Source organism: Gadus chalcogrammus, chromosome 2, assembly GCF_026213295.1.
Source record: "Gadus chalcogrammus isolate NIFS_2021 chromosome 2, NIFS_Gcha_1.0, whole genome shotgun sequence".
Taxonomy (NCBI): domain Eukaryota; kingdom Metazoa; phylum Chordata; class Actinopteri; order Gadiformes; family Gadidae; genus Gadus; species Gadus chalcogrammus.
Window position 1 is genome coordinate 5,739,121 of NC_079413.1, and position 27,794 is coordinate 5,766,914.

The 27,794-nt window shown below is 40.4% G+C and overlaps 2 protein-coding genes across 6 annotated transcripts in view; one reads left to right on the forward strand and one right to left on the reverse strand.

The window, feature by feature from the left end:
- LOC130371161 (interferon-induced protein 44-like) lies at positions 1–26,936 on the forward strand. 3 transcript variants are annotated; one of them, XR_008893134.1, is made up of 9 exons: positions 1–334; positions 440–460; positions 567–600; positions 13,427–13,506; positions 18,962–19,157; positions 19,368–19,517; positions 21,162–21,333; positions 21,597–21,700; positions 23,657–26,936. XR_008893134.1 is itself a non-coding variant. In XM_056576834.1 (8 exons), the coding sequence occupies exons 1-8, from the start codon at positions 325–327 to the stop codon at positions 23,849–23,851; spliced, it is 882 nt and encodes a 293-aa protein (XP_056432809.1). In that variant the 5' UTR covers positions 1–324; the 3' UTR covers positions 23,852–26,935. The 3 variants fall into 3 exon arrangements, 2 of the variants coding, with proteins under 2 accessions (XP_056432809.1, XP_056432818.1); XM_056576834.1 differs by lacking the exon at positions 13,427–13,506 and having other exon boundaries at positions 23,657–26,935; XM_056576843.1 differs by lacking the exons at positions 440–460; positions 13,427–13,506.
- The window catches only part of fn3krp (fructosamine 3 kinase related protein), a 3,897-nt gene continuing 1,759 nt past the window's right edge, over positions 25,657–27,794 (reverse strand). Inside the window, exon 5 of one of the 3 annotated variants that reach the window (XM_056576822.1) lies at positions 25,657–27,746. In XM_056576822.1, the coding sequence (XP_056432797.1) occupies positions 27,408–27,746 (339 nt within the window). In that variant the 3' untranslated portion in view covers positions 25,657–27,407. The remainder of the gene's footprint in view (positions 27,747–27,794) is intronic. The other 2 variants (XM_056576806.1, XM_056576814.1) reach the window with 2 other exon arrangements.

Genomic DNA, 27,794 nt, shown 5'->3' on the forward strand with positions numbered 1-27,794 from the left:
ATTTTTCCTTTTTGAAAGCTGGGAAACCCAGCACAGCCTTTGGGCATTCAGAGTTAGTGTTTTTTCCGAGATCAAAAACGTTATCCTTCTTTTATGACTTGTGGTGACGATCGGTCGGTCGGACGCTGGCGGATAAGCGGGGCGCTTAAGACGCCCCGCTTATCCTTGAAAGTGAAAGTGTCAGATGGTTTCCCGTAAATGGGAAAAAGTGAAAGTGAAAAGGCATGTATGTAAGACAGATAAGTATCACTTAAGTATCATTCTTCATGTGCTGCTGATTCAACGCCACACTCTTTTCCACTTTGGACGATAAACGATATCAATATGGGCGGAGGTTAGTGAACAATAAACATTAAAACAAAAAGTTTGGGTTATAGTTATGTTGAACATTATCTTCGAAAAATACTAATTCTGTTTTTTTTTCTTTGTTGATTTTTAGTGATTTCGTGCTTCAATGCAGGTTATCTACATTCTAACACAGTGAATATAGCCTATAGGCCCTTAATAATGGAAGCAACTTTTAATATTTGAACGTTTTCACACCATGTTTCCAAATGTTTCCATAGATCGCATACCAACTTGGAGAACGTTGGATTGGGGGTAAGTAGGCCCAAGGGCGTAACCATGGTTTAGACATTGGGGGGGTCCAATTTTTTATTATTATTTGTTAAGTGCATTGCCTACAATTCTATATTTATATATGAAAATGTGGACATTTAGAACATAGTTTCGAGGACTACATTGACCATTTGAATTCACAACTAAAGGAATAGTGTAATAATGTAATGTCTGCCCCGCCCCCCCCCACACACACACACACACACATACATACACACAGGCCCGTCGCTATGGGCGGGCCGTAGGGGGCCGGGCCCGCCCCCCACAATGCTTGTGCCCCCCCACTTGAGGCACAGATCTCAAAAAAAGAAAAAAATATGTGTATATTATCTAATTATTTATATTATTAACGCTCCGTTCACTTGCATGGGCCCTTCACAACTTCCGGCGGTGAATTATATTTGATAATTCACCGTTGCGTGTTTTGTCTGTCAAAAAGGCTTGCTAGTCTTAATCAGAAAATCCACGATTACCAGCTGTGTTATAACATGACCAGCTAATAATAATAATAATCATTTTAAAATCTTGACATAATCTGTCAGATGACTATTAGATAACAGTTGACCACAAGGCGATTCTAACTATGCCGCCTCTTGAATTTCTTCATTTTTTAGTCGGCAGGGGCTTGTAATTCTGCGTAACATGATAAGCATGATAAGGTGCAAGGAGCAGAAAAAGTTTACATGGGTGCCAATTTTCAGTTGAAAAAAGACCCTGGCATTATTTTATCAGCTGAGGGCGTATTCATTGCCATAACAACTGAGCTAATCAACAAGTACCACATGTTCTAATACTATGAGGCTCATGAAAACACCCTTTATTTATTTTAATAAGTCACTTATTTTAATTCAAATAAACATAATACCAAGGGTCATAAGTTTTACAAGAATTTTGATCGTACAAAGTCATGACAGAGGGACTTGGTGTCTTTATTCATGCTTGAAAGATGAACATATATTTTTTTTTTTGAAAGGGAATAAGCTGATGAAGCTGACAAGCTGACAAAAAATTATTTTAATTAAATGCAAACCCCAGTGAATCATATGCTCTTGTTTCTCTGTTTTGAGATTCACACAGACTTAGCAGTCTTGTTTAAATGTTACAAATTGAGTTAATAAACTGAACTTGGAAATTGTTTTAAGTTGTTGCAGAGGTTATCTCAGCTAATTTTATTAATCTAAATAAATAAATATTAGCAGGTTCTCAATAGTAGGCTATTTCAATTCAGGGAAGGCGCAAAAAATTATCAGTCTCCTAGGGTGGGAATGACAGAAAATAATTGAGAGCCACTGGTCTAGAACATGTTGTACTTGTTGATTAGCTCACGTTGTTATGGCAATGAAAACCCCCACAGCTGATAAAATAATGCCAGCGGTTTTGTTTCAGCGGTTTTGCCTGCCTGTCTCTCTCCCTGTCTCTCTGTGATGCCTGCATTGTGACCACACGTCATTTTATCAGAAAAAACAGCAACTCATATTTTAATTAGGCTACTCGTTTTATTTGCTCACACATTTAGCTCGGTATCAAGCTACTAATTGTCTGGAGAAAAACGTGTACGCTAAAACAAAAATTAGCACCCTTTTTTTTTTGCATCAGAACAAGATTTTTTTGCATCAGAAGTTTTATAAAAATGTATGGGTCCCTGAAAGTGAGACAACGTAGTTTATTGCTCCCGAAATAGTGGTATGTTTCTCATATTATTAATCTTGTACATGTTGTACCAATTTGTTTCAGTAAATGTGTAAATAAAACAGGACTTTATATGCTTCATATACACCTGTGGCTTCCTGGGGTTGAGCCCCCCAAAAAGTCAGAACCTAGAATCGCCCCTGCTTACTTTAATTTCTAGTTCATCATCATGGATATTCGTAAGTGGTTGAAAAGCCCACCAACAGTCTAATAATCAGTCAAATAATTTCCTGGACCCATCAAAGGTAATCCCTCTCCTGCTATTAGCTGGAACTGAAAATTAATGACCCCCGGATTCCCCCCGAAGACGGAAAATGGACAATAGCAAACATCCTTAGCACATTCAACTGTGCACTCCAGGCTATGCCGACTGTTCTCACAGCCTACACCCTTGCCCTAACTTTAGGAGCTTCCACAGCAATGTGTGAAAACTAATTTTCCACGTTGAAAAACGTCTCCTCAGAGCATCGGCGCGGTATGCTGCACAGACGCAAGGCCCAGCTGATTCAGCTTGCTTTTGAAAAGGACCTAACTCACAAGTTTACGTCTGAGTGGAAGGATATATACGTACTGTAGGCTAATAATAATTGTGCCCCCCTATGCATTTGATATGCCCCCCTTAAGACTCAGGTCTGGCGACGGGTCTGCATACACACACACTTTGTTTTGGTTAGTTGCTTACTGACCTTAAACACACCTACCAATTACAATTATGCTCTTCCAGTAGTACTGTAGCAAAAAGGATAGCTTCCAATGGAAAAATACCACATACCCAAATTATGTTTTTTTAATGTTATTTTAATTAGGACAACTACTGATGTACTTTTGTGATGTACAGACTTTAACAAGAAAAGCAGCCTGCCTCTCTGCCTCCCTGTCTGTCTGTGCTGCCTGCATTGTGACCACATGTCATTATGTTATCAGAAGAACAGTGGCTGACCTTCGTGATCATTTTGGTCTATATATTCTGCTTGTATTAGAAGTAGGCTACTTTTATGTATTGCTGACATGTAGGCCCAGGTTATAAACACACACACACACACACATACATACACACAGGCCCGTCGCTATGGGCGGGCCGTAGGGGGCCGGGCCCGCCCCCCACAATGCTTGTGCCCCCCCACTTGAGGCACAGATCTCAAAAAAAGAAAAAAATATGTATATATTATCTAATTATTTATATTATTAACGCTCCGTTCACTTGCATGGGCCCTTCACAACTTCCGGCGGTGAATTATATTTGATAATTCACCGTTGCGTGTTTTGTCTGTCAAAAAGGCTTGCTAGTCTTAATCAGAAAATCCACGATTACCAGCTGTGTTATAACATGACCAGCTAATAATAATAATAATCATTTTAAAATCTTGACATAATCTGTCAGATGACTATTAGATAACAGTTGACCACAAGGCGATTCTAACTATGCCGCCTCTTGAATTTCTTCATTTTTTAGTCGGCAGGGGCTTGTAATTCTGCGTAACATGATAAGCATGATAAGGTGCAAGGAGCAGAAAAAGTTTACATGGGTGCCAATTTTCAGTTGAAAAAAGACCCTGGCATTATTTTATCAGCTGAGGGCGTATTCATTGCCATAACAACTGAGCTAATCAACAAGTACCACATGTTCTAATACTATGAGGCTCATGAAAACACCCTTTATTTATTTTAATAAGTCACTTATTTTAATTCAAATAAACATAATACCAAGGGTCATAAGTTTTACAAGAATTTTGATCGTACAAAGTCATGACAGAGGGACTTGGTGTCTTTATTCATGCTTGAAAGATGAACATATATTTTTTTTTTTGAAAGGGAATAAGCTGATGAAGCTGACAAGCTGACAAAAAATTATTTTAATTAAATGCAAACCCCAGTGAATCATATGCTCTTGTTTCTCTGTTTTGAGATTCACACAGACTTAGCAGTCTTGTTTAAATGTTACAAATTGAGTTAATAAACTGAACTTGGAAATTGTTTTAAGTTGTTGCAGAGGTTATCTCAGCTAATTTTATTAATCTAAATAAATAAATATTAGCAGGTTCTCAATAGTAGGCTATTTCAATTCAGGGAAGGCGCAAAAAATTATCAGTCTCCTAGGGTGGGAATGACAGAAAATAATTGAGAGCCACTGGTCTAGAACATGTTGTACTTGTTGATTAGCTCACGTTGTTATGGCAATGAAAACCCCCACAGCTGATAAAATAATGCCAGCGGTTTTGTTTCAGCGGTTTTGCCTGCCTGTCTCTCTCCCTGTCTCTCTGTGATGCCTGCATTGTGACCACACGTCATTTTATCAGAAAAAACAGCAACTCATATTTTAATTAGGCTACTCGTTTTATTTGCTCACACATTTAGCTCGGTATCAAGCTACTAATTGTCTGGAGAAAAACGTGTACGCTAAAACAAAAATTAGCACCCTTTTTTTTTTGCATCAGAACAAGATTTTTTTGCATCAGAAGTTTTATAAAAATGTATGGGTCCCTGAAAGTGAGACAACGTAGTTTATTGCTCCCGAAATAGTGGTATGTTTCTCATATTATTAATCTTGTACATGTTGTACCAATTTGTTTCAGTAAATGTGTAAATAAAACAGGACTTTATATGCTTCATATACACCTGTGGCTTCCTGGGGTTGAGCCCCCCAAAAAGTCAGAACCTAGAATCGCCCCTGCTTACTTTAATTTCTAGTTCATCATCATGGATATTCGTAAGTGGTTGAAAAGCCCACCAACAGTCTAATAATCAGTCAAATAATTTCCTGGACCCATCAAAGGTAATCCCTCTCCTGCTATTAGCTGGAACTGAAAATTAATGACCCCCGGATTCCCCCCGAAGACGGAAAATGGACAATAGCAAACATCCTTAGCACATTCAACTGTGCACTCCAGGCTATGCCGACTGTTCTCACAGCCTACACCCTTGCCCTAACTTTAGGAGCTTCCACAGCAATGTGTGAAAACTAATTTTCCACGTTGAAAAACGTCTCCTCAGAGCATCGGCGCGGTATGCTGCACAGACGCAAGGCCCAGCTGATTCAGCTTGCTTTTGAAAAGGACCTAACTCACAAGTTTACGTCTGAGTGGAAGGATATATACGTACTGTAGGCTAATAATAATTGTGCCCCCCTATGCATTTGATATGCCCCCCTTAAGACTCAGGTCTGGCGACGGGTCTGCATACACACACACTTTGTTTTGGTTAGTTGCTTACTGACCTTAAACACACCTACCAATTACAATTATGCTCTTCCAGTAGTACTGTAGCAAAAAGGATAGCTTCCAATGGAAAAATACCACATACCCAAATTATGTTTTTTTAATGTTATTTTAATTAGGACAACTACTGATGTACTTTTGTGATGTACAGACTTTAACAAAAAAAGCAGCCTGCCTCTCTGCCTCCCTGTCTGTCTGTGCTGCCTGCATTGTGACCACATGTCATTATGTTATCAGAAGAACAGTGGCTGACCTTCGTGATCATTTTGGTCTATATATTCTGCTTGTATTAGAAGTAGGCTACTTTTATGTATTGCTGACATGTAGGCCCAGGTTATAAACAATGTTGTAAGGCTGTCTAGTCTCGCATTCAAAATTCTCACCTTATCACCTGCATGTCCAGAGCATGTCCCTGTCTGGCCACTGCTTTCAGCCTGCCTGTCTCTCTCCCTGTCTCTCTGTGATGCCTGCATTGTGACCACACGTCATTTTATCAGAAAAAACAGCAACTCATATTTTAATTAGGCTACTCGTTTTATTTGCTCACACATTTAGCTCGGTATCAAGCTACTAATTGTCTGGAGAAAAACGTGTACGCTCGGCTGCTGAACCAGTTTTATCCGCTTTTTAAGTAACCTTAAATTGTCCGTTACATCCTCTCCAACACGTTAAATAACGTTACAGGCACTGCTTTCAGCATGCCTGTCTCTCTCCTTCTCTCTCTGTGTTACTTACTGTCTTAAAAAACCATGACAACGCAGAAAGTCGCGAGGTGGTTTCAAACTAAATCGCACAAGTGTACAATTAGGAGTGGGGATTCACACACTTAAATAAATTGAAAATAAATAAGACATAACAAGAGACCGATCCATTGACAGGGTTCATAAAAAGAGAACATATATTTTACATTTTATCCTTCTGTATATTGGGGGGGACAGGTTAGTATTTTCGCAACATTGGGGGGGACACGACCCCCCCAAAGAATGCGTGGTTACGCCCTTGAGTAGGCCTATATATCCTCATTAAGTATAATGATTAGTATAGCCTTTATATTTCACCTATGGCCCAATCCCAATGTCCGGACTCACGGACTTTGTTGCGCGTCCTCGGGAAATTATTAAGGCTTTAGGGCTGTCCCAATGTCGAATTCTAAAGGACGTGAGGGTTTGAGTCCACACTTACCGAGCCCTTTCCGTGAATCTGCATCAGTGCAGACTTCCCCTCAGGGAATTACCCACAGTTCAAAAAAAGTAAACAATATCAGTAAAGAATAAACTCTTAGCTAATATTAAAAGTAGAGATAAGAATAGAAGTAAAACAGGATTCAAGTAAAAGAAATGTAGAGAAACTCTATAGAGGATAAATATAGATAAATATATGGCTGTATATGGCATTGTGTTGTCATACTATGGATAAATCAATAAATGACAAATGACATTCGCAGAAATTAGCAGTTAAATAAATTAAATTGGCAGTTAAATTAAGCGGTGGATTAGGTTATTGCAAAAAAAGAAGAATAGCGTTCAGGTATGTATGTGGGTAGATTAGATTATTGTTATTGCACAGTGCACCACTCCTTCCCTTCCGTCCTCTTTACTCTATTTCCTCTATTTCCTCCTCCTCCGCCCGGGTGGGAGTAGTAGAGTGTGATGGCATGAGGGACAAAGGTGTTCTTTAGTCTGTTGGTCCAAACCATGGGAAGGAGCAGCCTTCCAATGAACAGGCTCCTCTGGTTGCTGACGACGGTGTGCAGGGGGGTGGCTGGCATTGTCAATAATGTCCAGCAGTTTGTCCAGTGTCCTCCTCCCTTCACCAGTGAGTCCAACTTCATACCATCCACAGAGCTGGCCCGCCTGATCAGTTTATCCAGTCTGGAGGTGTCCTTCTTGTATATGCTGCCTCCCCAGCACACCACAGTGTAGAAGAGGACACTGGCAACCACAGACTGGTAAAACATCCACAGCAGTTTGCTGCAGATGTGGAAGGACTCCAATCTCCTAATCTTCTAATGAGATTCCCATACAGGTAGCTGGTGTGTGTTGTCCAGTCCAGTTTATTATCCAGCCAAACTAAAATTAAAAATAACAAACTAAAAATACCACCAAAGAAGAACCGCCAAACTCATTTCCAGTAGGTGCGCGAAGGCTGTTTTGACAGTGCACTGTAGAAATGAGACCACTGCGCCTATAAGTAAGTGTACTGTAGGGATAATGAAGTGCACTCAATGTAAGTGCACTTAGGTAAGGGCGCGATTTCAGACACAGCATAAGGCCCCGTCCACACTAATCCGGGTAAATGTAAAAACGCACATCCGCAATGAAAACGATCTCCGTCCACACTATCGTTTTTGTAACAGGATCTATAATCTACTGTGCAGGTTTAATAGACGGAGATACTTTACTTGTTTACGTTACAGGTGTTCACCCCTAAACCTTCCCAAACCTCCTTACAGGTTCCTACGCATATCACTACATCTCCCCCTTTTAGTGAAGTACCAGTATTTCTTTCGTTTTCTTTGAGTATTAATAATTAACAATAAACATACTCTTAATTAACAATAAACATACTCTCCCGTATAACATTTATCTTCGACACTATAAACCTGAGACAAACCCACTTATGTGACGTGTTATATCCTTTAACCAAAACCAAGAACACAGAACATATAATTATTATTATTATCATTTTGTCTAGGGGTCAGGGTGGACTACCTGATACCCGGGAGCCGTGCAGGGATTATTCTGCCCTGTGTAACCACGCTCCCTAACTGTATAAGACTGGTGATTACAAGTCCATCCTAGTTGGGTTTCTTATGACCCGCGCTGATCTTGTCATGGTAGGAGTCTCTGGAATGACCCTGATGTGTAGTCTGTTTTTCTTCGTAGACTTCCAGAGGGTAGGTCAACGTTGTAAGATCTTGGTGTTGGAGCTGGGCCACTGACAGTTCCAGACTGGCTTTTGTTTTTCACCCAGACTCTTTGTCCTGGTCTGAGGTCTTGTCTTTCTTTTGTACAATGTTTTTTATTGAACCAGAAGGTTTGTTTCTCCTTCATGTCTTGATCCTTCTTTTTGAAGGTCTGGAGGTCAGGCCACTTAGGCTGTAGTTTCTCCTGGCTAACGGGCAAAGGTGTTCTGATATGCCGACCCATCAACAGCTGTGCTGGGGATGATCCATGTGACAATGGGGTAGCCCTGTAAACCATGAGGGGCTTGTGTGGATCCTCTCCCTTCCCCAGGAGAGATTTCACCGTCCGCACGGCTCTTTCAGCTTCCCCGTTGCTCTGCTGATATCGGGGGCTGCTGGTCACATGGCTGAAGTCATATTCTTTGGCGAAGTCCGTGAACTCAGTTGCTGAGAATTGGGGGCCGTTGTCTGTGACGACAGTCTCCGGGACTCCATGGCGTGCGAATATGGCCTTCAACTTCTCCTTTACATGGCCTGTGGTGGTGGAGGTAAGGTTGGCTACTTACCTGCTAGTAGTGGCCAGGTTGGCTACCTGGCTACTACTAGCAGGTAATGGGGTCATCAGCAGTGGTTCTGGTGCATTGTGAACTTATTTTGCACAGATTACAAAGTTTTCCACTTTCTGCTTTATGTGTTTGGTCAGACCTGGCCACCGTACAGACTGCTGTGCTCTGGCGATGCATTTTGTCATGCCCTGGTGACCTTCATGAATTTTGTCGAGCATCTCCTCTTGCATAGTAACTGGGATGACGAGTCTTTCGCCCTTCATTAGCAGTCCGTCTGCTACTGGCAGATCCTGGCGATACTGCCAGCACTGTTGAAGTTCTGCTGGGAGAGCCTTTCTGTTTGGCCATCCTGTCTGCACCATGTTTTTGAGTCTTTTGCAGACATCATCTGTGTCCTGTGTGGCTCTGATCTGAACCAGTCTCCCCTCTGATGCAGGTAAGTGTTCCACTATGTTGTTGATGTGTAACCTGACATCTGTCTCCAGCTGCTTTTCCTCCTCTGTAGGCGCGGTTTGGATTGGAGCCCTGGAAAGTGCGTCTGCTATGACAAGATTTTTCCCCGGCACGTGTTCAATTCTGTATGTGAAGCGGAGTAGTCGCAGTCTGAATCTCAGAACGCGTGGGGGATATTCATCAAGGGAGATGATCTGCTCAGTAGGGAGATGAGGGGTTTGTGGTCTGTCTGTATGAGAAAGTCCATCCCCACTAGATAAGACTAAAAGCGCTCACACGCCCATGTCAACGCCAGCGCCCCTTTTTCAATCTGGGCGTATCTACGCTCAGCCTCTGTCATACTGCGTGAGATGAAGGCAACTGGACGCCAGTCCCCTGATGGTTGCTTCTGAGACAGAACCCCTCCGAGCCCAAATGAGGAAGCATCTGCTGCAACTTTTGTTTCTCTGTTCGGGCAGTACTGTGCCAGGACAGCGGGTGAGCTCAGTTCTCGACGCAGCTCCTAGAATGCCCGCTGCTGCACGCTCCCCCAGGCCCAGTCATTGTCTGCTTTCAGCAGGTCTCTTATTGGCTGTGTGAGCTCAGCGATACGTGGTGAAAACCTCCCCACATAGTTAACCATGCCCAAAAATCTCCTGACATCAGCAACCTCTTTAGGTGTGGGCATTTCTGTGATTGCCTTGATTTTACCTGGGTCTGCTTCGATACTCTGTGCGCTGATGACGTGACCCAGGAAAGTGACCCGATCCACAGCAAACTTGCACTTGTCGTTGTTGAGTGTCAACCCCTCCTTTTGGAGTCGCCTCAACACTTGGTGCAGCCTGTGTTCGTGTTGTTCACGAGACGTCCCAAAGACAAGAATGTCATCTGCATGACAGTCGGTCCCTTCCAGTCCTGCCAGCATCTGTGTCAGCCGCTTTTGGAAGTGCTCCGGTGCCGATGAGATTCCAAATGGCAATCTGTGGAAACAGTACCTTCCAAAAGGTGTGATGAATGTGGTCTGGGTGCAGGGGCACCTGCCAGAATCCTGCAGTAGCATCGAGTTTTGTGAACACTGTTGCACCTGAAAGCTTCGCCAAGGTTTCATCAACAGCAGGCAGGATGAGTCTCTCACAGCAGATGTACTCATTTAGGTGGGTTAGATCAACACAGATTCTGATTTTTTCGTTGGGCTTTGATGCCACCACCATCCCTGCGCACCAATCTGTGGGCTCGTCGATGGGTGCAATTACTTCCATTTTCTCCATTCTTTGGAGTTCCTCTTTAACTTTGTCCACCAATGGTAGTGGTACCCGACGTGGCAGTGACAAAGCATAAGGCCTGGCGTCCTCTTTCAGCTTAATTTTGTACTCCCCTTGCAGGCGTCCCAAGCCTGTAAAAACGTTGGGGTACTGGCTCTTGAAGTCTGCTGACAGTTCCTGAATGCAGTCAACTGGTCGCAGTAACTGCAGTGCTTTGATTGCTGGAAGGCCAAGCAGAGGTGTGGCCAACCTGTCTATTACATAAACAGGTTGAGTTGTGGTCCGGTCTTTGAATGTTATTGTGCCATTAAATTGACCTCTCACTTTAAGCTGGTTGTTGCTAAGTCCACATAGCGGCATCGCCGCTCTTGTTAGTATGCCATGCTGTTTTTCTGAGTAGACTGTAGGTGAAATGGCTGTCACCTCCGAACCAGTGTCCAGCTTAAAGGTGGTTTGTTGCCCATTTAACATCAGCGTCTTTTTCCATGATTGCTGCTCACCTGCCGACACTGCTCCCAGGAAAACAACTTCCACATCTGGCTCATGAATTGCATCCACTCTGCCTGATCTGCATACAACTGCATAATGGCCTTTCTTATGGCATTTTCTGCACTGCTTCCCGTGCCGCACAGTTATTGAGGGAATGTGCAGGTGTTCTTCCACACCGGCCACAGCTCTTCTCTCCTTTTTGAAACTCCTTTTGAGTCTTGCTGTATGTGCTTTTTCCTGTCTGACTTTGTCTGTGAAACTTTGATTTGAATTCACCATGTCAACGTTTGCTTCTCTCTGGTCATTGTTAGTTGTGTCATGTACAGTTGGTTGCTGTTTTTTTATTTCTTCATGTTGTCTGATTTTTAGGACAGTTTTTGCCAGTGTTATTTCACTGTCCATCTGCAGCTTCTCTGACAGTCCACTGTGTCTCAAGCCTACCACTAATCTGTCCCGACTCATTTCTTCCTGTAGTGTGCCATATTGACAGTGTTCCGCTAGTTTATATACTGCAGAGATGAAAGATTCAGCCATTTCCCCCGGCTCTTGGCATCGTTTGTTAAACCAAGCTTTGAATTTTCGTATATTACATTGGGTTTGCAAATCAAGTATTTTTCAAAAGCATTTCTTGCCACGATGTATTTCTTCTGGTCCAGGGCTCTAAAGTGCGACCAATTTGGTCGCACATGCGACCTAATTTCTCAATGGTGCGACTAAAAAAAATCTGAGGTCGCACCGGTGCAACCAGCCGTTCAAAAAAAAAAAAACCTCCGCGACTCTGAAAGGCCCATATCATGGTCCAATCCAATCAGAGATAATGAAGAGCGGGACCCCCCTCTGATTGGCCGTGGTCCAGATATTCCTGTTTATTCTACTTCATTTAAGAATACTCGTCAGAATTTTACGATTTTCACAGGGTACAATATTGCATCTGTCAGTTGTCAAATTTGCTGAACAAAATGTTAAACTTCAATAATTGTTCATAGTCAACTTATATCGTGCATTTATTTAAGCTCTCAACAGCATAACCATACAGCTTCGCCACATCGGCGGAAAAACACGGCACACGCAAAGTAGGCTACATCCATGGAATCAGCCGTTCAAAACCAGTCTGCATGAATCGTATGACAATTGGATGGCAGGGGATGCGGACAAGGTATACACCGCAGGGGAGAACATGAGAGCCCCAGCTCGCCGCATAGTAGCCTGGGTGCTTTAAGCATGGAATAAGCTGGATACGGAGCGGGTGAAAAACTATGTGTGTGTGTGTGTGTGTGTGTGTGTGTGTGTGTGTGTGTGTGTGTGTGTTTGTGTGTCACTCTGTTCGAGCCTGCATTTGAGTTCAATGTTGTCATTAGCTGTTACGTCTTTCTGACCAATCGCAGTTCAAGGCCGACCTGGGCTGTACCACTTCGGGAGGGGGCGCTCAGTTACTCCCCTCTAGACAAAACCGATTTGTTTGCGACGTTGACCCGGCGCCGCCCGAAACGTTAAACGGGCCACGGGGAATTCTCCCAACTCTCCCGATTACCACTCTGCGTGTGCGTGCGTGCGTGCCTGTGTGTGTGTGCAGGCTTATTCAATTGCCTGGTAAACATATAGGCCTACGGTAATATTCATACTGGTTTAAATAATGCATTTGATAGTAGGCTATTTCCCATCGTTGCTGAGCAAGAGTTTTGTTCGAAAGTTCAGTGATAGAAAACAAATAATAGCCCGGGCTATTGCCAAAGATCAAGAAGGCCAAACTACATGAGTTGGCCATCAGAGGGGCATGTGACTGCAATTGAGGATAGTCCATAAGACCTGGAGCCATGAGATGTTCAGTTTGAAGTTTCAGTTTAAAACACTTGCACTTTTAATTTAGATTTTCTTTTTATTTCATTTATCTTCAGATGTTTAAAGTTTAAATTGCAGCTCAGTAAAGCACTTACAGCACCAAAATGTTTCAGTGAAATTACCTTTCTTCTGCAAATATTCAAATAAAGAACATTATGTTGACCAGATTCTTAGTTCATCATTTACAAGTCAATATTGCCTATATGGACAGCTATTTATAAAACGTGAACCTGTGAAACTGCAGTGTTGAATGCGATATGGTCGAAAAAAAGTAAGGCGCACCAGTGCAACCAGTGAAAAATGTTAGTTTAGAGCCCTGTGGTCTGATCCACTTAAACCCAGTGTGCACAAAATGTGATCTGCTTTCTCACCCAGTGAATTAACTTGATATTCTTTGTCCTTTTCATTCAGTCCTGCCGCGTTCCGGAACCGTTCAAAACGACGAATACAGTTGGGCCAATTACTGAAGTCCGAGAAGTCAAAGTTATCCGGTGGGCTTATTGAGAACAGGGACTCCATTTTTCCGTTTGCAGGCTCGCACGACGCTGTCGCTCACCGTCTTGCTGGCTCTCTCTGCTAGTTTCTAACTGCTAGCTTAGCCTAACTTATCCCCGACGGCATTTACACTGCACAGAAGTCCGTTTTTATTTTCCAAACCATCTTTCAGGAACTCCGAGGGCGCTTGTGATGGGATTCAGCACTTCTGACACCATGTAACAGGATCTATGATATACTGTGCATGTTTAATAGACGGAGAGACTCGTGTTGCCAGTGTAGCCTTTGGTACTTTATTACATGCTTGTTTACGTTACAGGCGTTCACCCCTAAACCTTCCCCAACCTCCTTACAGGTTCCTACGCATATCACTACAGTTTTCATATCTTTTTCGGAATGTTTTGCATCCACGTTCCACACTGAAATTATTTTCATAAACAGTTGTTGTCATTGTTACGTATCTCCGCCACGCCTCTCTGTTTAGATTGCAGGCGCGCGATCAGCTGATATTTACAGTTGATCAGCTGGTTAATCATTTATTTTCGACCCGGTCTTGTCCAGAAACGCCGCTCCAGGTGTGAACTGCCGTCTTTCGGATTTTTTAACCATCACTGCAGAACATCAAGTACAGTGCTCGCCTCCGGCGTTGGAGCAACGAATATGTTTGAGCCAATATGTCGAGATGTATCTGGAGATAAATTAGTACATTGTACAGAGAGATCATCATTTGCATTTCACCTGCCATTTCTTTGATGAGCGTCTCGGTCTTGAGCGCAAGCTTGTGGCAGCATCATGGCAGTGTCATGGCAACCGAACTTCATCGTTTCTGAAAGCCTCCTTCTTCCCTGTCCACACTACAACGTGAACCCAGCATTTTCACATGTTTTGCTACCAAATAAACTTTAAAGTCTATTATGTCTATTATCCATTGAATCACTCATCTGCCATTATTTACTTGAATTAAATTAATTGGAAATACTTTCTCGGAAAAATTTAAGTATGCGATTAATTTAGATTAATTAATCACAGAGCCTGTAATTAATTTTAAAAAAAAATGTAATCGCTTGACAGCCCTAATATTAATATATTAAATCACTAAATAGGCTACAATCAACACAGTCTCACTCTGAGAACGTCAAATTGCGACTGTTGGCAAGGGAATTTTAGCGTCTGTCACTGACGGGAAAAGTACCCTCCCAAGTAGTCTGCAGACGGAGAGGGGGTTCAATTCACTACAATGTAATGCCATCCCCGGCGATGTTTGACGTTCAGAGCGGGTGCTCCAGCAGTCCATTCAGTCCTGTATTAACCCGACTACGACTCTAATAGACGCTGTGATCATCTTTCCTATTGGATAGTTATGGATTTTTTTCTGTGAACATGGTGGACATACTTATAGATATTTTAGTTTAGTTACGCCATTTAAAGTGTTTGCGTAAATAAATGAAGCGAGAAATGTGCATTTTACTTGCATAATCTTCTCTCGGTGAATGTGTAGGATGTTAGATTTGATAGTTATGACGAAGAATATTTCAGTTCTCAACAGAAATATAAGTGTCTACATCAACGGACACACTCATATCAACCAGTTCATATATATATTTATTTTGTTGCTTCGAGGTCTGGTGGTCTCTGTGTATAATTAAAAAATAAGTAAATAAATAAATATATATATATATATATATATATATATATATATATATATATATATATATATATATATATATATACAGTATTGTTATTAAGACTGGACAATATGTAATATTCATGTATTAAAACGCTAAATCGGCTACAATCAACACAGTTTCACTCCGAGAACATCAAATCCTGACTGTTGGCAAGGGGACCTTAGCTTCTGTCACTGAAGGGAAAAGTACCCTTCGGCGTAATTATAATAATAATTGATTGAATTTATATAGCGCTTTTCTAGACACTCAAAGATGCTTTACAGTCAAGGGGGGGACCTCACTCACCACCACCCGGCGTAGTTGACCCGGCGTTCCGGTCAGCATCGAAAATAAGCCCCTTCAGGGCAAAGCAAGACACCTCCGCTTCATATGAATTTTATCCATAGAATATCCGAGAGGATGGTCAATGGTCAGATACAGATCTTGTTATGTTTAGTTATGGTCTACTTATAATATTATAACTAAATAATTGTATATTTATATGCATAATGTATATTTTAATATTTAATTTATTAAATACTATAACGGCTTTAAACATGTGACATGCATACGTTTTTTTGTCCTTTTCTTTTCAATGGGCCTGCGTCCATGTCAGGTGACTCTCATAGTTGCTATAGAGTGACGAAGTCACGCCCCTTCCGTTAGAGCCCATGGAACCTATGAGATAGAAAAATATTAATGGGTTTCAATGGAGAGAAAATAATTATCTTCTGGTCCCAGTCTTTTTATGCCCCGGATTACACATGGTGTTTGTGGATTTAAATGATAATTTTTCATGTCAAGAGTTTGACCGTTTATTGTACAATTGTTCAGTTAAAGGTTGTAGAGAAAACACAATGAGAAAGACTACACGTCTCGTATGTGACGTCACGCTCCCTGCGACTGGCGTGGACAAGACCGACAATCTCCCCATCGGCATAACTGAAACTCTCCACATGCCCCGATTTATAATGGTTTTCACCTCTTTCGATGCTTTTATCCTCCCCTTGGAAAAAAGCGGTGAAGTGGAGCAGAGAGATCACCCATGTCTGTACCGGAGTTCCAAGTGCGGGTGGTGACGTATATCATTCGCGTCGAGAACAGCGAAGAGCTGTAGTTCACAAAGCAGCCTCATACAAAACCTAACATTATCAAACTTTTTCGCGAATTTTGTTATCTTTGCATGAAAAATGATCATTTAAATCCAAAATCAACATATGTGTAATCCAGGGCATATAAAGACTGGGACCAGAAAATAATTGCTTTCTCTCCATTGAAACCCATTCATATTTTTTGATCTCATAGGTCCCATGGGCTCTACTGGAAGGGGCGTGACTTCGCCACTCTATGGTGGTTGCCATAGATCGCCCCCTCTGCTCCAAACATGGCTCCAAAACACGTTAGGTTCAGGGCGGCAACTGAGCTGCCATCTATTGTGTTGTTTTTGAAATATAGTTGCAAGCAACCATGACGGGGTCCTACTGTATGACGAGTAGGGGGCCAAATTAATACCTGATGGTAAACATCATTTGATGCAATCAAACGTCTCACAGAATGGGGGATGGAGGTTGGACTTGAACTATGGTCATGAGTCAGACGGAATACCAGTACACTACATGGACATATAGACTACTGAGGGAAGATTAGAGAATATTTCAGAAATAGAAGTCTAGAAGCTATGGTGTGCTTGGTCGGTATTTGGTATGCCTTAAAAACTGGTTTTCCAGAAGTTAATATATCAATTCAATCACCAACCATGTTCCTAAAGCATACTGTGTCTAACCCACTGTCAAAACGGACGTTTGCGAAATTATATCTGTACCGCTTTAATGCCCAGCCTGTTATGGTTAAACGATGCTGAACCCAAGAGCAGACGGAGACGAAGATGAATTCAAGAAAAAGGGTTTATTGAATGAGGCGGGGAGGCAGGTATTGGATGAGGTTGCCGGGGAAGGAGCGAGGCAGGCGAACTGGAGCGAAGGATCCGGATAACTGCAGGCAGAGGAAAACAGAGTTCAGTTGTGGTCAAAAACTACAAGAGACGAGAGAGCGAGAGCGAGGTAACACGAATACTTGAGCCAGGCGTGTATCATTACCACAGTAGTGCGTAGTACGATCTGGCACCGACAGCAGGGAATCCAAGGGTTTATGAAGGGGAGTTGATTGGAGATGAAGACCAGGTGAGCATGATTGCAGAATAGGTCCAGGTGAGAAGTGAGACAGACAGGAGGAGTGGCAGGCCCAGGAGGTGGAAAAACACAGCAAACTGCTGTGACCACAACACAGCCTGCGTTGGAGAGATGCTGCGTTTCAGATAGGCAACTTCCAACAGTACATCCAATTTCTTATTTGCAGATATAGACTTGAAATTTGCATGAGCTTCCTGCAAATCTTCAACAGATCAATTGTTGTTTAATCCTAACAGTGGAGTCCTTTTCCCATTAATGAACACCGTCCGTGTCAGAAATCAAGATAAGACCATAATGGAAAGAGTCAATGATCAGCTTAACTTTTATTCTAAATGTCCTGAGAAATGTTGTTATCCAGTCCACTCTTTGTAGCCATATTCGCCAGCCTACGTTATATGGAGATATGCGTATATTTCTCTTTAGAATATGTATCTCTGCCTACTTTAGCCTTCTTGCTATTAATTGATCACCATATATAGTCCCACAGTCACCTAGTACATGTGTGCCGAGTTTGCAGCTTTTACCATCTCCCGCAGCAAATCAGTTTGAGTGTTGGCCTTCGGTCAAGTTGTGGTCACTGAACTATATCCAAATGATCTGAATTATGGGTTGCGATTTGAAAATTGTTCATCATGACGAATGGTGCATGTGTAGCAAGTTTCATGCATATTGCACCGTACTGCTCCTGGTAATGGCAGCCTGTTTAAATGCTGAATTTCCAGGCATTGTTACTGCCTGTTATTCTGAGCAAATTTTTAAAACTTTTGACGTTTTTCGTAGGACCCCTAATAATCTAAGTACACAACTCAGTTAGACCTTTAACAAGAACTTAGACCTATCAAGCTCAAACTAGAGCGCTAGTTAGTTTTTTTATTATTTGATTGCAGAAATGTTAGATGCATACCTTTTGAAAGTAAAAAAAAAATATTAAATAGGGCCCTGAAACTGCAGCCTCCGATATTGCAGGTATCAATATTGATATTACTATTGAACCTCCTGAGGAAACAAAATATTTGCAAACGATGAAGAACATCAGGAATAGATGAAAAAGTTTTTGCTTGATTTTGAGCGTCAAGAAGATCATGATTTGTTTATGTCTGAAGTCAGAGGCAAGACATGAGACACTATTGACATTCCTTTATCTACAAGCCTAAGTAAACATGTACATTGAAGAAAACGCTTGCTTATGCTTCGTGTATGTTTATTTTTCAGCTGACGCAATTTAACACACATCAATGGCAAACATTAAAATGGAAAACATATCTGCCTTTCATCTCCCCTCCTGTCCCAGCCCGGTTTTCATCCTGCCCTGTCCCTACCTATAGTTCACTCCCTCTCTTCTTCTCTCCTCCTCCTGTACTCTTCTCGTTCCCTGAAGAGTCCTAAATTGCGCCTGTCACAATCAAATAATTACTGATCTAATAAAAAATACATAAAATGATCATGATGTAATGATCAATCATCACATCATCCCACAGACAGCCTGAAATATTCAAATTGAATATTAAATCTAATTATTGAAGATGGCATGAGTTTATCTATGCAAGGTTACACATTGTTTCTTATTCATGTTTTCGAAATTTTCTTTAAAACAGCAAAAAAAATGAACAGCTAGAGTGGCTGAAGTCATACCATCTTGGAAGTGGCGACCCCAAGCATCTTAGAGTCCTTCTGTGTGGCCCTTCTGGAAGTGGAAAATCCAGTTTCATAAATTCTGTTGCCAGTACTTGTCAAAACCAGTATACCGAACCTGCAGAGGTCGGAACCGGCATTGGAACTTTCACCCTCAAAGTAAGATCATTGAGGAAGAAGTCCTCACACACCTTTCATTAACACCTGGATGAGTAACTACTGATCCTTCTTTGCTATTGCAAATAGTTAAAGCTAGTTGTAGGATGTTTGGAAACACAGTCACATGCTCACACGTCTTTGCTCCAAAAAAACTGCTTCTACTAATTTATATTTTACATTTGTTTGGAAATAATTTTTGGCCTTCAATAGTACAAAACACATCGAATCCAAAGAGACGGGCCAGGAGGACAACATTACCCGTTTGTCTTCAATGACCTCATGGGCTTGGAAGAGGAAAGAGGAATCTTACTGGAGGACATTAAACTGGCCATGAAGGGACATGTGAGAGAAGATTACAAGGTATGGTTGTTTATAGTGATAACTAGGGCTGGGGGAATAATCGAATTTTGATCGCGATTTCCATTTTAGCGTCAAACTATCACAAAATTAACATAGCCTAATCTAATTTTCGCTTCTTTTTTTTAATGTTTAATAGAACAGCTGGATATATCTGTATATAATTTTAGATTGGAACATTTTCTTTTTGACCATTTTGTGTATTTTTTTAAGGCGAAATTTCAAAGTTCTCAGTTACTACGTTATTTTTGGGAGAGACATGCTGAATAAATACAACATGTTGTCAAACTCAAAAATAATCGTTTTAATAATCGTGATTTCAATATTGACCAAAATAATCGTGATTATGATTTTTCCCATAATCGAGCAGACCTACTGATAACTTTTATTATACCACGGTCAGTGAAAGTTCTAGCGTTGAGAGGTGCTCATATAACTGCACAACTAGGCTCCATCACCGTTACTAATGGGCAACATTTCATTCAACTGCATTTGAGTACGGTTTCAGCTTGTAGTTGATGGCTGTTACTGGGGAGATGACTGTTGACAATGCATTTGGCTTTGGGTCATGATTCAACTAAAAAATAAGATGAATTATAAGAGCAAGTCCTCTGAGACTATACACTTTTGTCCCAATCGCGGCTGAAGCCATGGTCACAGAAAGCCTGATCGCACTGCAGGCGCTAAGACATTCTCATCAATCTGCACTCTTTACCATGCCCCATATTACAACCCAGTCTCACGGAAATATGTGACACTGTCACGTCTTTTAATCTATTCATTCGTGATCTGGGACACGTAATTAAAAATGTTCGTGCCAAAAAGCACACATTTCTAACATTGTGACAGCTTTTGGCAACCCGTTTCTACTTTCACCTTTGATTCTGAGAAATTGTCACAATTCACGGATATATTTAATGCAGGTTCGCTGCTCAGTAGGCAAACCACAACGGAAAAAATGGTGCTTCGTCACTTCTTTTTAGAATGAGTTTGAAATTTGTGCTTTTGGAACGAAAAAATTGAAATTAGGTGTCCCAGATCACGAATGAATAGATTAAATGACGTGACGTGACAGTGTCACGTATTTCCGTGAGATTGGGTTGCATATTATGGAGGGCTCGCCCATGCACTCCTCACGTGAGAATGCACATCAATCGTTCAATCAGTGTCATCACTGCCGTAAGCTACCATATAAATAACCAGTCGCTGACCTTCTCATGAACAAACCCACTAACTATTTTCACTGCCAGCCCACACCACATCCCTTTTGAGCCCACAGTGACATTGTGAACTGGTTCTGCAGAGAAAATGAAAAATATGAGGTGTTAACTGATAAACTGGCCAATCACATTGGAAATGGATGCCAAACCAAACTAGCTTTTGTTTTAACATGGAGGTGAAGAAACGTATACTATTGTCAGTGGTCACCTGGTTATAATCCGTTTTTCTGGGTGCATTATACAAGTATCATTACACATAAAAATTCCCAAACTTCTGTGGTCCAAGTATGTTAAAATAGCCTATTCAAAGTTTTCATTTTGCATTTGTAGAACACACAATATTAGTTATAGTAGCAGTAATAGTAATAGTAATAGTAATATTAGACCTGTAATTATTAGACCGTTTTTTATCTTTTCTCTCTCTCAGTTCGATCAAGAGCAAGCTTTGGATGACTCAAATGATTCCTACATCAAAAAACCCACTTTAAATGACAAAGCACACATTTTGGTCTTTGTTGTTGCTGTCGACTTCTTTGAGGTGGCAGGCCCAAAGATTATTCAGAAAATGGCTGAGGTCAAACTAGCAGCCAGAGACCTTGGTAAGATTACATTTTCTTTGGTGGTCTAGCAAAGTTCTTTCTATGTTTTCTGTCTGCACTTGCTTAACCAACTACCATACTACCAAGGACGCTAAACAATATAAAGTTATTTTATGACAACATTAACATTAATTTACTGTTTTAAGTTTGATTTGGTGTTATAAGAAAAATAACTGCTAATGGGGTCGTATTTCCTCTTGTTCTAAAATTTTAAATAATTCACACAAAGTTGACTTGTTCTAACCTGTTCTTTCTGTAATAAGGGATTCGAACAATGGCCATTCTAACGAAAATTGATGAGAAATCTTCCCCTCTCGTTAAAAAAGACCTTAAATATGTCTACAGCAGCAAGTTCATCAAGAATGCGGTAAGTTCTGTGTCAATACTTATTTGTGCAACAGCATTTGACACTGTTCCGTTTTCTTCCAAGGTGATCCAGATCTTATAAGCCTTTATCCGGAGAGAGATCAAATTATAATTGATATTCATGTACGTATAAATGTCTTTATGAATGGCACCTAACAACATTCTACAATGGTACAACTCTCCAACGCTCAACGTTGCAACCTGGTTGCAACTATGGGAGGCGGTATGTGCCAAGAAGCTTTGACAGCATGCCATCCAATACTACCTCATCTAGTGTGTGATGTGGTACGTTATTTCAAACAAACTTCAAACTGCATTAAAGGTCCAATGGCATGCTACTTAATGGACGCTTATTGTTAGTGGGCCCTTAAGCTGCTTTCAAACCGCCGCGTGGTAACTCGCCACCTCCATTCATTTCATTGAGGGATGTGCGGCAGAGTAGCCTAGAAATCTAGACGCCCCTAGCGGCAGCAAATTTAATTTGCAGACAGGGAGTTTCTAGCCTTCTGTCGTCGTTTTTCGCTGCTGGAAACAGAAAACGTGAAAGGCCAATCAGATCGTGAGGGGCGGAATCGAGCCGAATGACAACAGAGCTGCGACGGTTCCGTGTTAGAGGTAAACAATAATGGCTGCTGCTGGCGAACAGCTGTCTTTCGACTCGGCTTTGGCCGCGACTCTTCAAGACTTGAAGTTATCATTTTATCACGAATCTACCTCCATACAAAAGCGGCTGTAGACCAGGAAGTGGTTGCCGGCCGCCCACGTGAACGCACACAGATTTTGCCCTACTGCTCAGCTTTCGGGGCCTGCCCGTAATTCCGACACCTCGTTGTTCTGACGTCTCAATGGTCCGAAATATTTCCCATTAGATCGACATGCCACTATGCCGACGGTTCAATGTTCCGAAAACGGTCCGAAGGTCAGTTTGTCAAAATACTTTGCCCTAACGGGCAAAGTATTTTTGAAAAAATCCCCAATCGGCGTGTCTGAGCTTTATTTTTTCAAAGGCAGGGCAGGATAGCTAATGCTCGTTTTACACCTAACACCATTTCTAGCTACTGGGGGACCATAGGTAAGCTAGGGGAGCTCATATTAATGTTAGAAAACCTAATAAAGTGACATTTTCATGCCATGGGACCTTTAAATCATTAGTGTGTGAGCGTATGAGTAATTACCCCTCGAGCAAGTTAGTGAATCAAGTTGCCATGTTTATATAATTTTTTATTGGTAACATTAGTGTGTCGTAGTCTAACCTATAGCATCAGTTTCCAACTTGACACATAATGTACACACATTTTTTACTAGTGCTTATATTGCTCTACAACGCATGAACTATGTGTAATAATTAATTAATTAGTAGTAATTAATTTGTAGTGATTCACTCTATAAAGCAGGCAACTTCAGCGTCCCATTGAAAAACATAATCATTTATTAGCTCTTTAAACTGGGAAAAGCTACTGCGATGTTTACCCTCGTTTTTTGACACCGTTGCTTTTTTAATTCCCATTTTCACTTTTTTGGCGATGAGGATTCCTTCTCCTGTGGCGTGGTATTGGTATGATCATGCATTATCAACGAAAGTGCAGAGCAGGCTTTAAATTTGCTGGGGCAGTGACAGCATGGGCCTATAAAGAAAAGGACAGGGGATTAAAACATGGCGTCAGCGCTGTATGACCCTCTCGGCCGTTATAGTTTTCGTAGTCCGGAAGAACATGGATGCCTCCTTAGGACTTACCTGTTCAATGTAAGAAATATAATATAAATCTAAGAAATTCCTCGCTCAGGAGGATCAGTCTGATTATTGGCAAAGGTGATTTTATACCAATGAGGACATATTTATGAATGAAGATTGATTTTAGCTAATACATTACTGAAAATGCTACACAGTGTACCCTTAAATAAATTGACAAATCACCCAAATAAGACCTCATCTCAAGTACTGATTTTCTTTTCGCAGGTGGAGAACCTCAGTCAGAACGTGGGTTTCCCAGTTTCCTGCATCTTTCCCCTGAAGAACTACCATGCAGAAAATGGCTTGAAGGATGAAGTGGATATTCTGATTCTAAGTGCACTGAGAAAGATCATTGATCTTGGAAATTACTGTGAAAATGATTCCAATGTGGAGCTAATGACCAAACAGCCAACAACATAAATCATCAATCTAAACGTATAGTAAGTTCGTTCTGTCATTAAGATGCAACATTTAAAATATAAATTGCCACATGCAGAGGCAGGCAAAGTCAACCTGAAACATATTCTCAAAGCGTATTCAAGTAAGTAATAGCTGACGGATGGCGATGCCTTTTGTAATCATGCAAGCATTCATTTTGCCTACAGTGCCTGTGAGCTAATGATTGAATTCATGGGAGTGTTGGACTCATGTTTGTTCTGCTTTTTGGCGCACTGCGGTGATCTAATAGAACGCCTACGTTCTTTGACTTTTGTAAAGATTAAACAGTCAAAATAAATATTAAACCCTCCAAAATATCGTACAATGATCCATCATTTAAAAAAAGGGCATATATCAGGTAAGTCAAAGATTTATTAAAAACAAGAAACAGGACAGAACACAGATAGATTAACAAGAGACATGTATTTACGACTTCTACCTTAAAGTATATTAGGTAACATTTCCACATTAAAATATCAAACATTACTAGAACTGTTATATATGTTTTATGATGATCTTACTTCATCCTAAATGTTTACAACAATGTTCAAACCCAGGGAAATCTGTTTAATTAAAGTAAAAGTACATTTGAACGCATGTCAACAGAGTCATATGCACTTTACCTTCTAAGACCCGGGAAAACATATAAAAACAATAATCCAGTAAAATATGATGTTTCAATAGTGATAGCTTATTACGATGTGCTACTCAGAGAAATACGTGCACTCCTCCAAGGTAACGCAGTGTTTCCAACAATTTCGGAAAGTTATTCTTTAGTTTATCCGTTTGAGAGACGTGGTAAGGGACTAGAAATAACTTAAATATAAAAATAATTAGGTGAGTGCTGCATGAGATGCTCTGCGACTCGATAGGTAGATTGATGAACACAGAGACCGTCAGCAACACGCAAGCTCTGTGTTCGCCAATCGCCAAGGAAAAAAATCCTGTTGTTTTTACAAAAAAAAAAAATTAACAACTTTACAGAACAAGCTGTACATTTTACAGTTTAAAACTATAGTAATTTACATTACACCCCTAAATATAACAGCTCTTTTCTGCTGAATTAACATGCCGAAGCTGCTGTTAAAACAAATTATTTCTGTTATATTCACATTTAATTGTTGCATATATAACAGCTCTTTTCTGCTGAATTAACATGCCGAAGCTGCTGTTAAAACAAATTATTTCTTTGATATTTACATGCAATTGTTGCATATATAACAGCTCTTTTCTGCTGAATTAACATGCCGAAGCTGCTGTTAAATCAAATTATTTCGTGATATTTACATGCAATTCTTGTAAATTGTACGTTTATGCCCATTCAATTTGACAAAAAATATCAACCTAATAACCTTTTTTGACTGTAAAAGTCTCATTATAAAGCAGTTGTTTTAACCAAATTTCATTGACATTTTTACTGAAAAGTTTTTTTCAATATAGTGTCTTATGTAGTATTGATTACAAGATTCAAGATTCAAGATGCTTTATTTATCCCGAGGGAAATTACTGTGCAACAGTTACAATACAAAGGTGGGAAAGTAATACAGGGTTAGAGTCAAAATAGATAAAATAGATGGAAATAAAATAAGTACAAACTAAATAAGTGAAAAGGAGCGATTGGATAAAAGTTGTATTAGTGGTAAAAGTGGTAAAGTGATAAATATTATAGCAACAATTGTTGGCAGCATAAATTAACTAAAGTGATGAAGTGAAAATTGAAAATTGGGTAAAAATAAATAAATAAATTGGGTAAAAATAAATAAATAGTTGACGTTAGTTACAAAGTTTTATAGTAAAATCAACACCTAAAAATACTGCAAATGTATTCATTACAAAGGGCATAAAAACTAGTTTTGACTAGTTTTGAGTATTAATCTCAGTGAAACTGCCTAAAAATAATTTTTCACCACTTGCTAGGATTAGATCTCAGCAGAATACTAACTTTTCTATACATTACAGGCGGATTGAATAATATTTCAGACAATTGTCTTTTAAACTGCAGTGCCATCTTTTCTAAATGTTTGCCCTTTACAAAGAATGTGTAAAACAGCGTTAACAGATTAGGCATTCAAAATGTCTATGTTAGTGCACTTAAAGAGGAAATAAATCTAATAACTTGCCTTTCCAGGAATTTATTAATCTCACAGAAGGTAACATTTTACATTTCCAAACATACTCATAATGTGCTTCACAAGCAAAATAAATGACATTTGAACAATTATTTGCCATATTGTTGGTACTGAAAGAGGAACGATAAAGGCAGACTTTCCGACAAGTAGAATTCTTAACACCCTTCAAAGATGGAGTCAGCAATTCTGGAGAATACTGTTTGTCGAAATCATTGAATATATCCTCACGATCTGCTATCTGTCCGTACTGTGTGTGCACCGAAAAATAAATCTGGTGTTAATACAAAGCCCAGGTTCTGTCAATTTGTAACTTATAGTTAAAAACATATAACTATGTAGATAAAGGGTATGTAAACAAAGGGGGCCCACTGTAGCTAGCAACATGCTATTGGCTTGTGGTCATCAAGAAATACATTAGCCAGTTTTCAAGTAACACTATGTATATATACAGATAAGATGAACTTTGAGTGTACAGTGATAATTTAGAGGAAAAACTAAGGTCACGTTCACCTTTTCAAATGGTAGTGCATTTTTAGAATAGCTTCTTAATTTTCTAATTAGAAATAATATAAAAAATTGCCACTTTCTGAAAACGAGCTATTATGCTACACATACAAGTGAGGCAACACAAAAACAAAACTTCACAATTGCATACAAATTCTGTAACAATTTGTCTGTAACTTTTACTGAGTAAGTAGATTGACGAACAGAGCTTGCGTGTTGCTGACGGATGTCATAATCTCTGTGCTCGTCAATCTACCTATGAAGTCTTAAAAACAAAGTGGCGTCGACGGGTGATCTACTGATGGTATTGTGTTTATAAAATGTCCTTTATAATAAACAATCACTACACTTACAAAGTTCTCAATGCCTCGTTTTTATGTTAAGACAATTTGACGACGCCTACGGTTTTCTTGTTTAAGAAAAAACTGGCAAAAATCATTATTTAAACAGTTACATGTTGTAACTCTGACAAAATTGTATTGCTATTTGTATTACTGTTTTTTAGTGTTTAAACTACAGTAATCTGTTCATTTTACAAGTAAATATTATTACTTGAACATATTTTTACTTTAACATTAAGTTCTTTGGTTTAGTATTTTTTTTTTAAATATTGTAACATAAACAGACTTTTGAAATCCGTTCACTTGATTTAAACCATTTAACATTTCTTTATGTCTGTTCAAGCTCTCTTTGCACGACAGCACTCATCGCATTTTCTGCAGGAAATACATTTTTTTGTTGTAATTGTTATAGCATGAGCTTTTATTGACCCAATAATTGAAATATCTATTGAACAGCATATAGTACAGTTATTTTAAGCTTTGAGCTGGTTGAAATCTTCCACATTTGTACTTTGTTTCTTTGTTACACACAAGCTATTCCACGGAGTGCCACGGAGGAGGCCTTCACTTCACAAGGTCCTTCATGATTCGGAGCGAAGAGCCCTTGTAGCCACCGCCAAAGTGGTTCCAGTGATTGAGGTTGTGAAAAAGTTGGTAGAGCTGGTTTCTCTGCGTAAAGCCAGGAGCCTCTGGAACGTTCTCATGGTATGCGGCGTAGAACGAGCTGCTGAAACCTCCAAACATCGCCATGACGCCCAGCTCGTACTCAGAGTGGCCGTAGAAGGAGGCGGGGTCGAATATGACTGGTCCCTCTGTGGTCTGGGCCACATTGCCTCCCCATAGGTCTCCATGGAGGAGGGCGGGCACAACCTCCACTTCAGTGAACAGCTGCGGGATCTTCAACTTTATCGTCAGTGCAGGAAGTAAACAGAAAAGCTTAACGTCAGAGGA

Bases quoted from the DNA above. Each gene is read 5' to 3' on its own strand.
- LOC130371161 (XM_056576834.1), top strand. The intron at 461-566 runs GTTATCTACATT...ATGTTTCCATAG, and splicing joins GATTTCGTGCTTCAATGCAG to ATCGCATACCAACTTGGAGA. The intron at 19,518-21,161 runs GTATGGTTGTTT...TCTCTCTCTCAG, and splicing joins ATGTGAGAGAAGATTACAAG to TTCGATCAAGAGCAAGCTTT.